At 38.0% G+C, this 17,034-nt stretch overlaps 2 protein-coding genes across 2 annotated transcripts; both read left to right on the top strand.

Moving 5' to 3' along the window:
- Positions 1-1,372: 1,372 nt before the first annotated feature.
- On the top strand, positions 1,373-10,302 carry LOC124380951 (BOLA class I histocompatibility antigen, alpha chain BL3-7-like). The gene is made up of 8 exons (XM_046842296.1): positions 1,373-1,576; positions 2,059-2,325; positions 2,632-2,907; positions 6,300-6,581; positions 6,670-6,792; positions 6,967-6,993; positions 9,303-9,364; positions 9,508-10,302. Exons 1-8 carry the CDS (start codon positions 1,507-1,509, stop codon positions 9,532-9,534), a joined length of 1,134 nt encoding a protein of 377 aa, XP_046698252.1. The 5' UTR covers positions 1,373-1,506; the 3' UTR covers positions 9,535-10,302.
- Positions 10,303-11,105: 803 nt separating this feature from the next.
- LOC124380961 (BOLA class I histocompatibility antigen, alpha chain BL3-7-like) lies at positions 11,106-16,167 on the top strand. The gene is made up of 8 exons (XM_046842316.1): positions 11,106-11,323; positions 11,818-12,075; positions 12,442-12,702; positions 14,660-14,941; positions 15,028-15,164; positions 15,339-15,365; positions 15,469-15,534; positions 15,666-16,167. Exons 1-7 carry the CDS (start codon positions 11,254-11,256, stop codon positions 15,508-15,510), a joined length of 1,077 nt encoding a protein of 358 aa, XP_046698272.1. The 5' UTR covers positions 11,106-11,253; the 3' UTR covers positions 15,511-15,534; positions 15,666-16,167.
- The last annotated feature ends 867 nt before the right edge of the window (positions 16,168-17,034 follow it).

Raw genomic sequence — 17,034 nt, 5'->3', positions numbered from 1 at the left:
GTTTTAGAGACCTTCTGAAATCTGGTATTTTTTATTAAGCGCTTCAGCACTTTTATTCTTTGTAAAATAATATTTATGTATCTATTGTCATGTAGCACCTTCATCTTTTCACTGTTTACTGTATAAGGCTGAAATAATTATAGTTTATTTGCCTCAAATATTTTCATGAACAAAACCAAAGTGTTTTGGGTCTCTGATGCACCTTAAGTCAAAAATGTTGGTTTTTAAATGTTGTTCTGTGTGTGTATATATAATACATATAGTTTTGTATATATAAAGTTTTAACCTCATATATTTACACCTCATATAATTATTATATACGTGGGTAAAAACAGTGTTTTGTCCTTACATTAATTGGCCACTAGATGGCACTGAAGTGTTCTGATTTAGTTCTATGTTGTCATTATATTAATTGGCCAATAAACGTCGCTGTAGATTTTCATGTTTCTACACAAAGACAGAAGAGTTTATTTATTTCTGATAAATGCCCCCCTAGATTTATCCTTATAAATTTTATCTGTCAAATTGCAATAAATCTAATTTTTGTAAATCACAATCAGTGAAAGCTTCCTTTTTCTTTCAATATAAACTAAAAAAACTTTAATAATGAATTTTTCTTTAATTTTTTGTTACTGCCCTTTTCCTTCAATGATAAATGGCATTCTAATATTAAACTTCAATTATTTCCAATACTTTCCATATGCTTTTTCTAAATCTGCAGTTCTCCTATATTTTTTTAATAATAATACATTTTATATTTTCCCTTAAACCTTCATTTTCGAATAAACTATAATTTCCAATAACAGCTATGTTTTTTGACTGATTTATCTTGTATTGATCTATCAATACAGAGGTTACATTATTAGTTAAATCATTAGACACTAACCAATAGTCAATACGAGAATGAAGAGATGAGTCCTTATTACTCCATCTATATTCTTCCCTGTCTGGATACTTAAAACGCCAAACAACAGTAAGGCCCAGACTTAAACATACACCAACCAACTCACTATAAGGGCCCGATCTAGGTTTATGAGGCCATCCATCAATAGTTTCATTAAACACAGTATTGCTATTGCACTTGTTAGACCTAAACTGCATTTCGTTGCCTTGTGAACAGAAACTTACAGATCATTGGACGAGACACCTGTCACTTACCTGTATATCTTGACAGACAGGTGTCTTGTACAATGATCTGTAAGTTTCGTTCACAAACTATACCTAGTTTTCGGATTTGTTCATTTGATTTTGAATTTGTTAATTTGTTTTCAGATTTATTAATGATTTTTGCGCTTTGGGACCACCCTCTTGGTTTCTGTCAACTGTGAGCGACGTCACGTGCATCACTTCCTCATCCGGAAGCTACAAATCAATGAACAGTAAGAAGCACTGTTGCACGTGCGTTGTGCATTCAGGACGGTGACGTCTCTGTAAATGAATTCTAAGTTTATTTGTAGAAATACATTTTTTCTGCACAAAATAATGTCATAATGAAGATTCTGAAAGATGGAGAATGGATTTGCTTTATTGAAGCTTCTGCTTATTTCAGTATTTTCTCTTCGTGTCTCCTCAGCAGGTGAGTTTTAATAAATAAATATAATCCAGTTTGTACAGATGTAGATGTTTGTCAGCATTTCAGCAGATTCAGAACAAGTCATTATTTATCCGCAGTGCGCGCTGCTGAAGTACTAAACTTATCAATATATAATATCTGTCACTGCGAATATTAACGCAAATAATTCACTTAACCCACATTTATTTATGTATCATGTATTTTAGATGGTTGTTATAAGATCTGGATAGAAATAATGTGTATTTCTGACAGTATAACTTAAACTATAAAACCGGAAAATAAAGGAAGTCTAAGTGTAAACAAGCAGAAGGGAAGTTTCATTTCTTCTATTTTTTTTCTCACGGTGCAGTTGCTCACTTTGGCCAGTAGAGGGTTTAGAATGTTTAGAGATCTTGTGAATGTACAGAGCAACACTGTAAAAGGCGCTGAATCTTTGTGTTTTCAGCTTTAATTGTAATTGTTAAACCATTCATTATTGTGTACAGATCCACACTCTCTGCAGTACCTCCACACTGGACTCCCACCAGGAACACATTTCCCAGAGTTCACTGCTGTTGGTCTGTTTGATGGACAGCAGTTTGTGTACTATGACAGCAACATCAGGAAGATGATCCCAAAGACAGAGTGGATCCAGAACATCAGTGCAGATGATGCAGATTACTGGGACAGAGAGACTCAGAAGCAGCATGCTAATCAGGAAATCTTCATATTTTACCTGGATGTAATAAAGCAGGAGTTTAATCAGACTGAAGGTATACACACACACACACACACACACACACACACACACACACACACAAAATTTAAAACTCACTTCCACCAACCACAAGTTTTATACATTAAAGTATTTGATGTCATTATTAGATGTTGCAAAGCAATAATATAAAAGAAAATTCACCAGGAACAAGATCACTTTCACCTCCACCACACGAGATCTTCATTGTTCCTGAATTATTCTTCAGGATTCTACACATGAAGTACTAACTGGAGTGTGTCTAGACACTGAGCTGCAGTTTAGCAATGTGCTTGTGTGTGTGTGTGTGTGTGTGTGTGTGTAGGAGTTCATACTCTACAGAGGATGTACGGCTGTGAGATTGATGGTAACAGCACCACTAGAGGATACGATCAGTACAGTTATGATGGAGAAGATTTCTTCAGTCTGGATCTGAACACTGGAAGCTGGACTGCGGTTAATGATGAAGTTGAGATCTTTATAAAGAGATGGGATCCTGGAAGATCTGAGGCTGAATACTGGAGGAACTTCCTGGAGACTGAGTGTATCGACTGGATAAAGAAGTTTGTGTCTTACAGCAGAGAAACTCTGGAGAGAAAAAGTGTGTGATAACAAACTCCCTCACTACAACACACACACTGATAGTGTACACACTAATAACACACTCCCTCACTACAACACACACACTGATAGTGTACACACTAATAACATTCTCCCTCACTACAACACACACACTGATAGTGTACACACTAATAACACACTCCCTCACTACAACACACACACTGATAGTGTACACACTAATAACACTCTCCCTCACTACAACACACACACTGATAGTGTACACACTAATAACACTCTCCTCACTACAACACACACACTGATAGTGTACACACTAATAACACTCCTCACTACAACACACACACTGATAGTGTACACACTAATAACACACTCCTCACTACAACACACACACTGATAGTGTACACACTAATAACACTCTCCCTCACTACAACACACACACTGATAGTGTACACACTATTAACACACTCCCTCACTACAACACACACACTGATAGTGTACACACTAATAACATTCTCCTCACTACAACACACACACTGATAGTGTACACACTAATAACACACTCCTCACTACAACACACACACTGATAGTGTACACACTAATAACACACTCCTCACTACAACACACACACTGATAGTGTACACACTAATAACACACTCCTCACTACAACACACACACTTTGATAGTGTACACACTAATAACACTCCCTCACTACAACACACACACTGATAGTGTACACACTAATAACACACCTCACTACAACACACACACTGATAGTGTACACACTAATAACACACTCCTCACTACAACACACACACTGATAGTGTACACACTATTAACACACTCCTCACTACAACACACACACTGATAGTGTACACACTATTAACACACTCCCTCACTACAACACACACACTGATAGTGTACACACTATTAACACACTCCTCACTACAACACACACACTGATAGTGTACACACTATTAACACACTCCTCACTACAACACACACACTGATAGTGTACACACTAATAACACACTCCCTCACTACAACACACACACTGATAGTGTACACACTATTAACACACTCCCTCACTACAACACACACACTGATAGTGTACACTAATAACACTCCCTCACTACACACACACACTGATAGTGTACACACTAATAACACACTCCTCACTACAACACACACTGATAGTGTACACACTAATAACACTCTCCTCACTACAACACACACACTGATAGTGTACACACTAATAACACACTCCCTCACTACAACACACACTGATAGTGTACACACTAATAACACACTCCCTCACTACAACACACACACTGATAGTGTACACTAATAACACACTTCCTCACTACAACACACACACTGATAGTGTACACACTAATAACACACCTCACTACAACACACACACTGATAGTGTACACACTAATAACACACTCCTCACTACAACACACACTGATAGTGTACACACTAATAACACACTCCTCATTACAACACACACACTGATAGTGTACACATTAATAACACACTCCTCATTACAACACACACTGATAGTGTACACACTAATAACACACTCCTCATTACAACACACACACTTATAGTGTACACACTAATAACACACTCCTTACTACAGCACACACACTGATAATGTACACACTAATAACACACTCCTCACTACAACACACACACTGATAGTGTACACACTAATAACACACTCCTTACTACAACACACACACTGATAGTGTACACACTAATAACACACTCCTCACTACAACACACACACTGATAGTGTACACACTAATAACACACTTCCTCACTACAACACACACTGATAGTGTACACACTAATAACACACTCCTCACTACAACACACACACTGATAGTGTACACTAATAACACACTCCTCACTACACACACACTGATAGTGTACACACTAATAACACACTCCTCACTACAACACACACACTGATAGTGTACACACTAATAACACACTCCTCATTACAACACACACACTGATAGTGTACACACTAATAACACACTCCTCATTACAACACACACACTGATAGTGTACACACTAATAACACACTCCTCACTACAACACACACACTGATAGTGTACACACTAATAACACACTCCTCACTACAACACACACTGATAGTGTACACACTAATAACACACTCCTCACTACAACACACACACTGATAGTGTACACACTAATAACACACTCCTCACTACAACACACACACTGATAGTGTACACACTAATAACACTCCCTCACTACAACACACACACTGATAGTGTACACACTAATAACACACTCCTCACTACAACACACACACTGATAGTGTACACACTAATAAGACACTCCCTCACTACAACACACACACTGATAGTGTACACACTAATAACACTCCTCACTACAACACACACACACTGATAGTGTACACACTAATAACACACTCCTCACTACAACACACACACTGATAGTGTACACACTAATAACACTCCTCACTACAACACACACACTGATAGTGTACACACTAATAACACACTCCTCACTACAACACTCACTGATAGTGTACACACTAATAACACACTCCTCACTACAACACACACACTGATAGTGTACACACTAATAACACACTCCTCACTACAACACACACACTGATAGTGTACACACTAATAACACACCCTCACTACAACACACACACACTGATAGTGTACACACTAATAACACACTCCTCACTACAACACACACACTGATAGTGTACACACTAATAACACACCCTCACTACAACACACACACTGATAGTGTACACACTAATAACACACTCCTCACTACAACACACACACTGATAGTGTACACACTAATAACACACTCCTCACTACAACACACACACTGATAGTGTACACACTAATAACACACTCCTCACTACAACACACACACTGATAGTGTACACACTAATAACACACTCCTCACTACAACACACACACTGATAGTGTACACACTAATAACACACTCCTCACTACAACACACACACTGATAGTGTACACACTAATAACACACCCCTCACTACAACACACACTCTGATAGTGTACACACTAATAACACACCCCTCACTACAACACACACACTGATAGTGTACACACTAATAACACACTCTTTTAACTATTAAGTTCAAATACATTTGTTTCTCTCTCTCTCTCTCTCTCTCTCTCTCTCTCTCTCTCTCTCTCTCTCACACACACACACACACACACACACACACACACACTCTCTCTCTCTCGCATACATAGATAGTCTAATGTAGGTCCTGTAGCTTCCTTTAAACATTTTCTTTAAAGTCATTTATAAATAAATAAATCTCACAGGGTTTATTATATTTATGTCTCTGTGTTTCTGCAGTTCCTCCTGCAGCATCTGTGTTCCAGAAAAACTCGTCGTCTCCAGAGGTGGTGTGTCATGCTACAGGTTTCTTCCCCAAAGCACTGATTATTAAATGGCAGAAGGACGGAGAGGACGTGTATGAAGACGTGGAGCTCAGAGAGACGTTACCCAACGAGGATGGAAGCTTCCAGAAGAGGAGCATTCTGAAAGTCTCAGCTGAGGAGCTGCAGAAACACACCTACACCTGTGTGATTGAGCACAGCAGCTTGGAGAAGGAGATGGTGCTCAAAGTACTAAAAGGTCCCTTAATAGATACACTACAGATTTACAAAGTAAAAGCTGATTTACTGATGCAGCAGATAATAAACACTCTGTGCTGATTTAACAGATTCAGGATCAGATGGAGGACTGATTGGAATCATCGTTGGTGTGGTCATGGCTCTCGTTGTTCTTGTTATTGGAATTGTGTTCTGGAAAAATAAAAACTTTGGTAAAAAGGAGAAAAAAACAGGTATGAAGTTCACAGAGACCAGATTCAAACTTTGTAATTTTTGAAACAGAATTTAATGGATATTTCACATATTTTAACTTTAATTGTTAAATAAAACACAACAATAATCTGATTCTTAATTAAACACAGAGCACAGATTTGATAATAACTGTGTGATCATCATCTGTGTTTCAGGATTTAAACGTGTTTCATCCAGATCCCGTAAGTGAAACTTTATGATCCATAAATGATGATTAAATTAGATTAGAGTCAACTTTGTTATTGTGCAAGGTACATGTACAGAGCCAATAAAATGCAGTTTGCATCTAACCAGAAGTGCATAGATAGCTTATTTACAAGTGGCAGTGTAATAAATAGGGGTATGAGGTTATACAGAAGGTGTAATATGTACATATAACTGAATAAGAAGTGGTATGACTGATATAGCTGTACAAAAGGAATGTCATTATGAATATATACTGTTGTACAAAATATAATATGAATATATATAACTGTACGAAAGGATGAAGGATGAATGTCATTATGAATATATACATATATACATATACAGGGAGTGCAGAATTATTAGGCAAATGAGTATTTTGACCACATCATCCTCGTTATGCATGTTGTCTTACTCCAAGCTGTATAGGCTGGAAAGCCTACTACCAATTAAGCATATTAGGTGATGTGCATCTCTGTAATGAGAAGGGGTGTGGTCTAATGACATCAACACCCTATATCAGGTGTGCATAATTATTAGGCAACTTCCTTTCCTTTGGCAAAATGGGTCAAAAGAAGGACTTGACAGGCTCAGAAAAGTCAAAAATAGTGAGATATATTGCAGAGGGATGCAGCAGTCTTAAAATAGCCAAGCTTCTGAAGCGTGATCATCGAACAATCAAGCGTTTCATTCAAAATAGTCGACAGGGTCGCAAGAAGCGTGTGGAAAAACCAAGGCGCAAAATAACTGCCCGTGAACTGAGAAAAGTCAAGCGTGCAGCTGCCAAGATGCCACTTGCCACCAGTTTGGCCATATTTCAGAGCTGCAACATCACTGAGTGCCCAAAAGCACAAGGTGTGCAATACTCAGAGACATGGCCAAGGTAAGAAAGGCAGAAAGTCGACCACCACTGAACAAGACACACAAGCTGAAACGTCAAGACTGGGCCAAGAAATATCTCAAGACTGATTTTCTAAGGTTTTATGGACTGATGAAATGAGAGTGAGTCTTGATGGGCCAGATGGATGGGCCCGTGGCTGGATTGGTAAAGGGCAGAGAGCTCCAGTCCGACTCAGACGCCAGCAAGGTGGAGGTGGAGTACTGGTTTGGGCTGGTATCATCAAAGATGAGCTTGTGGGGCCTTTTCGGGTTGAGGATGGAGTCAAGCTGAACTCCCAGTCCTACTGCCAGTTTCTGGAAGACACCTTCTTCAAGCAGTGGTACAGGAAGAAGTCTGCATCCTTCAAGAAAAACATGATTTTCATGCAGGACAATGCTCCATCACACACGTCCAAGTACTCCACAGCGTGGCTGGCAAGAAAGGGTATAAAAGAAGAAAATCAAATGATATGGCCTCCTTGTTCACCTGATCTGAACCCCATTGAGAACCTGTGGTCCATCATCAAATGTGCGATTTACAAGGAGGAAAACAGTACACCTCTCTGAACAGTGTCTGGGAGGCTGTGGTTGCTGCTGCACGCAATGTTGATGGTGAACAGATCAAAACACTGACAGAATCCATGGATGGCAGGCTTTTGAGTGTCCTTGCAAAGAAAGGTGGCTATATTGGTCACTGATTTGTTTTTGTTTGGTTTTTGAATGTCAGAAATGTATATTTGTGAATGTTGAGATGTTATATTGGTTTCACTGGTAAAAATAAATAATTGAAATGGGTATGAATTTGTTTTTTGTTAAGTTGCCTAATAATTATGCACAGTAATAGTCACCTGCACACACAGATATCCCCCTAAAATAGCTAAAACTAAAAACTACTTCCAAAAATATTCAGCTTTGATATTAATGAGTTTTTTGTGTTCATTGAGAACATGGTTGTTGTTCAAATTAAATCCTCAAATAAAATTAATCCTCAAAAATACAACTTGCCTAATAATTCTGCACTCCCTGTATATATATACTAACCCTGTTCAGACGAACAGACTGTGATCTGTTCGTAAGGAAGTCCAGAGTGCAATTACAGAGTTGTGTGCTGATGCCAAGTTGTTCCAGCTTCAGTGTTAGCTTGGAAGGGCTAACTGTATTAAAAGCTGAGCTGAAATCAACAAACAGCATCCTGGCATAGGTGTCAGGGTTATCCAAGTGAGTCAGTGCAGAATAAAGTACAGTGGAAATGGCGTCCTCAGTTGATCTATTTGGGCGATAGGCAAATTGGTACGAGTCCAGGCTGGGAGGCAGACAGGCCTTAAGGTGGGTGAGGACCAGTCTTTCGAAGCACTTAGCGATGAAATCCACTACAGTGTTTATGTGCAGTGTTTTGATTTCACTTTGTGATGATTTGAATGTTTTACAGCCTCTGAAGGAGATTCTTCCTCCAACAAGTGTGAGAGTGTGTGTTCCTGCTGCAGTGAGAGAGTAAGAAATTATGATGTTTACACTGTAATCTGGAATATTAATGTTCTTCATCTGTGGTCTCCTGCTGTTGTACCAAATCTACCTCAGGGTTTGTGTTGTGCGTTCTGATATGTTGTTTCACCTCCATTCATTTTCCTCCACAGAAACTTCGACCTGCAGTCAGAAGTTAGTCCATAATACAGCAGTGGAAGTGAGGAGATTTGAATAGCAGGATATGGAGCAGATGGGTGATGATGTCACTGCACGCGGCCTGAGATCATCAACATCCTCATAATTGAATCTAATGCAGCATTCTGACACAAAACATCAGACTTCATCATCAGTAAAAGCTGGTGTTCGCTTTTCAGTTTGGAAGAAAGAAACTGCTCTGATTTCCTGTAAAGTTTTAGAGACCTTCTGAAATCTGGTATTTTTTATTAAGCGCTTCAGCACTTTTATTCTTTGTAAAATAATATTTATGTATCTATTGTCATGTAGCACCTTCATCTTTTCACTGTTTACTGTATAAGGCTGAAATAATTATAGTTTATTTGCCTCAAATATTTTCATGAACAAAACCAAAGTGTTTTGGGTCTCTGATGCACCTTAAGTCAAAAATGTTGGTTTTTAAATGTTGTTCTGTGTGTGTATATATAATACATATAGTTTTGTATATATAAAGTTTTAACCTCATATATTTACACCTCATATAATTATTATATACGTGGGTAAAAACAGTGTTTTGTCCTTACATTAATTGGCCACTAGATGGCACTGAAGTGTTCTGATTTAGTTCTATGTTGTCATTATATTAATTGGCCAATAAACGTCGCTGTAGATTTTCATGTTTCTACACAAAGACAGAAGAGTTTATTTATTTCTGATAAATGCCCCCCTAGATTTATCCTTATAAATTTTATCTGTCAAATTGCAATAAATCTAATTTTTGTAAATCACAATCAGTGAAAGCTTCCTTTTTCTTTCAATATAAACTAAAAAAACTTTAATAATGAATTTTTCTTTAATTTTTTGTTACTGCCCTTTTCCTTCAATGATAAATGGCATTCTAATATTAAACTTCAATTATTTCCAATACTTTCCATATGCTTTTTCTAAATCTGCAGTTCTCCTATATTTTTTTAATAATAATACATTTTATATTTTCCCTTAAACCTTCATTTTCGAATAAACTATAATTTCCAATAACAGCTATGTTTTTTGACTGATTTATCTTGTATTGATCTATCAATACAGAGGTTACATTATTAGTTAAATCATTAGACACTAACCAATAGTCAATACGAGAATGAAGAGATGAGTCCTTATTACTCCATCTATATTCTTCCCTGTCTGGATACTTAAAACGCCAAACAACAGTAAGGCCCAGACTTAAACATACACCAACCAACTCACTATAAGGGCCCGATCTAGGTTTATGAGGCCATCCATCAATAGTTTCATTAAACACAGTATTGCTATTGCACTTGTTAGACCTAAACTGCATTTCGTTGCCTTGTGAACAGAAACTTACAGATCATTGGACGAGACACCTGTCACTTACCTGTATATCTTGACAGACAGGTGTCTTGTACAATGATCTGTAAGTTTCTGTTCACAAACTATACCTAGTTTTCGGATTTGTTCATTTGATTTTGAATTTGTTAATTTGTTTTCAGATTTATTAATGATTTTTGCGCTTTGGGACCACCCTCTTGGTTTCTGTCAACTGTGAGCGACGTCACGTGCATCACTTCCTCATCCGGAAGCTACAAATCAATGAACAGTAAGAAGCACTGTTGCACGTGCGTTGTGCATTCAGGACGGTGACGTCTCTGTAAATGAATTCTAAGTTTATTTGTAGAAATACATTTTTTCTGCACAAAATAATGTCATAATGAAGATTCTGAAAGATGGAGAATGGATTTGCTTTATTGAAGCTTCTGCTTATTTCAGTATTTTCTCTTCGTGTCTCCTCAGCAGGTGAGTTTTAATAAATAAATATAATCCAGTTTGTACAGATGTAGATGTTTGTCAGCATTTCAGCAGATTCAGAACAAGTCATTATTTATCCCGCAGTGCGCGCGCTGCTGAAGTACTAAACTTATCACTATATAATATCTGTCACTGCGAATATTAATGCAAATAATTCACTTAACCCACATTTATTTATGTATCATGTATTTTAGATGGTTGTTATAAGATCTGGATAGAAATAATGTGTATTTCTGACAGTATAACTTAAACTATAAAACCGGAAAATAAAGGAAGTCTAAGTGTAAACAAGCAGAGAGGAAGTTTCATTTCTTCTATTTTTTTTCTCACGGTGCAGTTGCTCACTTTGGCCAGTAGAGGCGCTGTTGGGTTTAGAATGTTTAGAGATCTTGTGAATGTACAGAGCAACACTGTAAAAGGCGCTGAATGTTTGTGTTTTCAGCTTTAATTGTAATTGTTGAACCATTCATTATTGTGTACAGATCCACACTCTCTGCAGTACCTCCACACTGGACTCCCACCAGGAACACATTTCCCAGAGTTCACTGCTGTTGGTCTGTTTGATGGAGAGCAGTTTGTGTACTATGACAGCAACATCAGCAGGATGATCCCAAAGACAGAGTGGATCCAGAACATCAGTGCAGATTACTGGGACAGAGAGACTCAGAAGCAGTATGCTAATCAGGAAATCTTCAAAATTTACCTGGATGTAATAAAGAAGGAGTTTAATCATACTGAAGGTATACAAACACACACACACACACACACACACACACCCCGCTTTAATAATTAACACACACATTTACTGCATTATGGTGCAACTGCAGGTGTGAATTTACAACTCACTTCCACCAACCACATTAATGTATAAATATATAAAAATGTTGCTGTTGCAAAGCAAAATCACATCTGATTGCCCAGGAGAAAGATCACATTCACTTCTACCACACAAGAGTTTGATCTTTCCTGAATTGTTCTTCAGATTTCTACAGACATGAAGTTCTAACAGGAGTGTGTCCACTTAGCAGCAGTTTAGCAGTTTGCTTGTGTGTGTGTGTGTGTGTGTGTGTGTGTATGTATGTGTGTGTGTGTGTGTGTATGTGCAGGAATTCATACACTACAGAGGATGTACGGCTGTGAGATTGATGTTAACGGCACCACTAGAGGATACGATCAGTACGGTTATGATGGAGAAGATTTCTTCAGTCTGGATCTGAACACTGGAAGCTGGACTGCAGTTGATGATGAAGTTGAGATCTTTATAAACAGATGGGATCCGAGAAGATCTGAGGCTAAATACTGGAAGAACTTCATGGAGACTGAGTGTATCGACTGGATAAAGAAGTTCGTGTCTATGGAGAGGAAAGGTGTGTGATCTGCTGTGTTACTGTAACACACTTCAATCATTCTACACACACACTGATAGTGTACACACTAATAACACACTCCCTCACTACAACACACACACTGATAGTGTACACATTAATAACACACTCCCTCACTACAACACACACTCTGATAGTGTACACACTAATAACGCACTCCCTCACTACAACACACACTCTGATGGTGTACACACTAATAACACACTCCTCACTACAACACACACCTGATGGTGTACACACTAATAACGCACTCCCTCACTACAACACACACACTGATAGTGTACACATTAATAACACACTCCCTCACTACAACACTCACACTGATGGTGTACACACTAATAACGCACTCCCTCACTACAACACACACACTGATAGTGTACACATTAATAACACACTCCCTCACTACAACACTCACACTGATGGTGTACACACTAATAACGCACTCCCTCACTACAACACACACTCTGATAGTGTACACACTAATAACACACTCCCTCACTACAACACACTCTGATAGTGTACACACTAATAACACACCCTCACTACAACACACACTGATAGTGTACACATTAATAACACACTCCTCACTACAACACTCACACTGATGGTGTACACACTAATAACACACTCACTACAACACACACTCTGATGGTGTACACACTAATAACACACTCCTCACTACAACACACACCTGATAGTGTACACACTAATAACACACTCCTCACTACAACACACACACTGATAGTGTACACACTAATAACACTCCCTCACTACAACACACACACTGATAGTGTACACACTAATAACACACTCCTCACTACAACACACACTTATAGTGTACACACTAATAACACACTCCTCACTACAACACACACACTGATAGTGTACACTAATAACACACTCCCTCACTACAACACACACACTGATAGTGTACACACTAATAACACACTTCCTCACTACAACACACTCTGATAGTGTACACTAATAACACACTCCCTCACTACAACACACACACTGATAGTGTACACACTAATAACACACTCCCTCACTACAACACACACTCTGATAGTGTACACACTAATAACACTCCTCACTACAACACACACTCTGATAGTGTACACTAATAACACACTCCCTCACTACAACACACACTCTGATAGTGTACACTAATAACACACTCCCTCACTACAACACACACTCTGATAGTGTACACACTAATAACACACCTCACTACAACACACTCTGATAGTGTACACTAATAACACTCTCCTCACTACAACACACACTGATAGTGTACACTAATAACACACTCCCTCACTACAACACACACTGATAGTGTACACTAATAACACACTCCTCACTACAACACACACTCTGATAGTGTACACACTAATAACACACTCCCTCATTACAACACACACTCTGATAGTGTACACACTAATAACACACTCCCTCATTACAACACACACTCTGATAGTGTACACTAATAACACACTCCCTCACTACAACACACACACTGATAGTGTACACACTAATAACACACTCCCTCACTACAACACACACACTGATAGTGTACACACTAATAACACACTCCCTCACTACAACACACACACTGATAGTGTACACACTAATAACACACCTCACTACAACACACACACTGATAGTGTACACACTAATAACACACTCCCTCACTACAACACACACACACTTATAGTGTACACACTAATAACACACTCCCTCACTACAACACACACACTTATAGTGTACACACTAATAACATTTTTTTCAACACACACACACACACACACACACACACACACACTCTTACATACATAGATAGCCTAATGTATGTCCTGTAGCTTCCTTCAAACTTTTTTTAAAAATATTAATAAATAAATCTCACAGGGTTTATTATATTTATGTCTCTGTGTTTCTGCAGTTCCTCCTGCAGCATCTGTGTTCCAGAAACACTCGTCTTCTCCAGAGGTGGTGTGTCATGCTACAGGTTTCTTCCCCAAAGCACTGAATATCTGCTGGCAGAAGGACGGAGTGGACGTGTATAAGGGCGTGGATCTCAGAAAGACTTTACCCAACCAGGATGGAAGCTTCCAGAAGAGGAGCATTCTGAAAGTCTCAGCTGAGGAGCTGCAGAAACACACCTACACCTGTGTGATTGAGCACAGCAGCTTGGAGAAGGAGATGGTGCTCAAAGTACCAAAAGGTCCTGATCCACTACACATTTACAGAGTGAACACTGATTGATTTACTGATGCAGCAGATAATAAAGACTCTGTTCTGATTTAACAGGTGGAGGATCAGATGGAGGACTGATTGTGATTGGGATCGTCGTTGGTGTGGTCGTGTCTCTCCTTTTTCTTGTTGCTGTTGTTGCTGGAATTGTGGTCTGGAAAAAGAAAAACTTTGGTAAAAAGAGGAAAAAACAGGTATGAAGTTCACAGAGACCAGATTCAAACTTTGTAATTTTTGCAACAGGATTTATTGGATGTTTCACATATTTTAACTTTAATTGTTAAATAAAACACACCAATAATCTGATTCTTAATTAAACACAGAGCACAGATTTGATAATAACTGTGTGTTCATCATCGGTGTTTCAGGATTTAAACCTGTTCCATCCAGTGCCTGTAAGTGAAACTTTATGATTCATAAATGATGTTTAAATCCACTACAGTGTTTATGTGCTGCAGTGTTTTGATTTCACTTTGTGATGATTTGAATGTTTTACAGCCTCTGAAGGAGATTCTTCCTCCATTAACTTCTAAAGTGTGAGAGTGTGTGATCCTGCTGCAGTGAGTGAGTAAGACATGATGATGTTTACACTGTAATCTGGAATATTAATGTTCTTCATCTGTGGTCTCCTGCTGTTGTACCAAATCTTCCTCAGGGTTTGTGTTGTGTTTCACCTCCATTCACTTCCTCCACAGAAACTTCAACCTGCAGTCAGATGATCATCCATAATACAGCAGTGGAACTGAGGAGATATGAATAGCAGGATATGGATCAGATGGGTGATGATGTCACTGCACACAGCCTGAGATTATCAACATCTTCACAATTGAATCTAATCCAGCATTCTGACACAAAACATCAGACTTCATCATCAGTAAAAGCTGGTGTTCGCTTTTTAGTTTGGATGCTCTGATTTCCTGTAACGTTTTAAACACCTTCTGAAATCTGGTATTTTTTATAAAGCGCTTCAGCACTTTTATTCTTTTTAAAATAAGTGATTATTTATCTATTGTCATGTAGCATCTTCATCTTTTCACTGTTTACTGTATAATGCGGAAATAATCATAACAGTTCACTTGCCTCCAATATTTGCATTAACAAAACCAGTATTTGCACATTAAGTCAAAAATGTTGTTTTTTAAAATGTTGTCCTGTGTGTGTGTGTGTGTGTGTGTGTGTGTGTGTATATATATATATATATATTGTATATATCAAGTTTTAATAAAAGTATTTATTTTTAATAATTTTTTTAATGTGATTTTTGTTAAGAACCAAACCTGATTTTTTGATGCACTGGCTACTAAAGAAAAATTGATGTAGGCCAATTTAGCTGTGTGTGTGTGCGTGTGTGTGTGTGTGTGTGTGTGTAAGAATGCAGATTTTATGATGTGCACATGAATTTGAATGAAAACACAAAACAAAGAAGCGAAGGACAGAAGCTGAACTATAGACCAATAATGGCATCTCTATGGGACTAAGTGAGAGAATGAGTGTTGTGAAGAGTGACACACACACACACACACACACACACACACACACACATCCCTGATTCCATATATACAGGTGCATCTTAATAAATTTGAATATCAATAAAAAGTTGATTTATTGCAGTAATTCAATACAAAAAATTAGACTGGTATATTATTATAGATATCACACAACTTACAGATAATGAAAACCCAAAATTCAGTATCTCAGAAAATGATATTATGAAAATAGTTGAATATTGGAGACTGGTGGTGTCTCACTCTATTCAGATCATTAACTCCAAACACCTGCAAATGTTCCTGAGACTTTAAATGTTCTCTCAGTCTGGTTCAGTCTCCACAATCATGGGGGAAAACTGCTGACATGACAGTTATCCAGCAGCAAGACACAGAAGGTCTTTGGTAAAGAAGCTACTTTTCACAGAGTGCAGTATCCAATCACATTAATAATTACTGATATTTATTTATGTCAGGGTCAAACTCAATTGCACAGGGGGCAAAACTCAAAGCCCACTTTAGGTCACGAGCCGAACAGGATAACCAGTTATTAAACAAACTACACAATGTTTTTTTAAAC

This window comes from Silurus meridionalis, chromosome 27, assembly GCF_014805685.1.
Source record: "Silurus meridionalis isolate SWU-2019-XX chromosome 27, ASM1480568v1, whole genome shotgun sequence".
NCBI lineage: Eukaryota > Metazoa > Chordata > Actinopteri > Siluriformes > Siluridae > Silurus > Silurus meridionalis.
The sequence above is the reverse complement of the archived record's forward strand: the minus strand, read 5'-3'. Positions and strand labels throughout refer to the sequence as shown.

What these genes read in the sequence shown, in the direction of transcription:
- LOC124380951 (XM_046842296.1), top strand. Translation starts at nt 1,507, where the DNA reads ATGGAGAATGGATTTGCTTTATTGAAGCTTCTGCTTATTTCAGTATTT. An exon ending in AGAAACTCTGGAGAGAAAAA is followed by an intron (nt 2,908 to 6,299) that starts GTGTGTGATAAC and finishes GTGTTTCTGCAG; the next exon opens with TTCCTCCTGCAGCATCTGTG. An exon ending in ACGTGTTTCATCCAGATCCC is followed by an intron (nt 6,994 to 9,302) that starts GTAAGTGAAACT and finishes AATGTTTTACAG; the next exon opens with CCTCTGAAGGAGATTCTTCC.
- LOC124380961 (XM_046842316.1), top strand. Translation starts at nt 11,254, where the DNA reads ATGGAGAATGGATTTGCTTTATTGAAGCTTCTGCTTATTTCAGTATTT. An exon ending in GGAGTTTAATCATACTGAAG is followed by an intron (nt 12,076 to 12,441) that starts GTATACAAACAC and finishes GTGTATGTGCAG; the next exon opens with GAATTCATACACTACAGAGG. An exon ending in GGTGCTCAAAGTACCAAAAG is followed by an intron (nt 14,942 to 15,027) that starts GTCCTGATCCAC and finishes CTGATTTAACAG; the next exon opens with GTGGAGGATCAGATGGAGGA.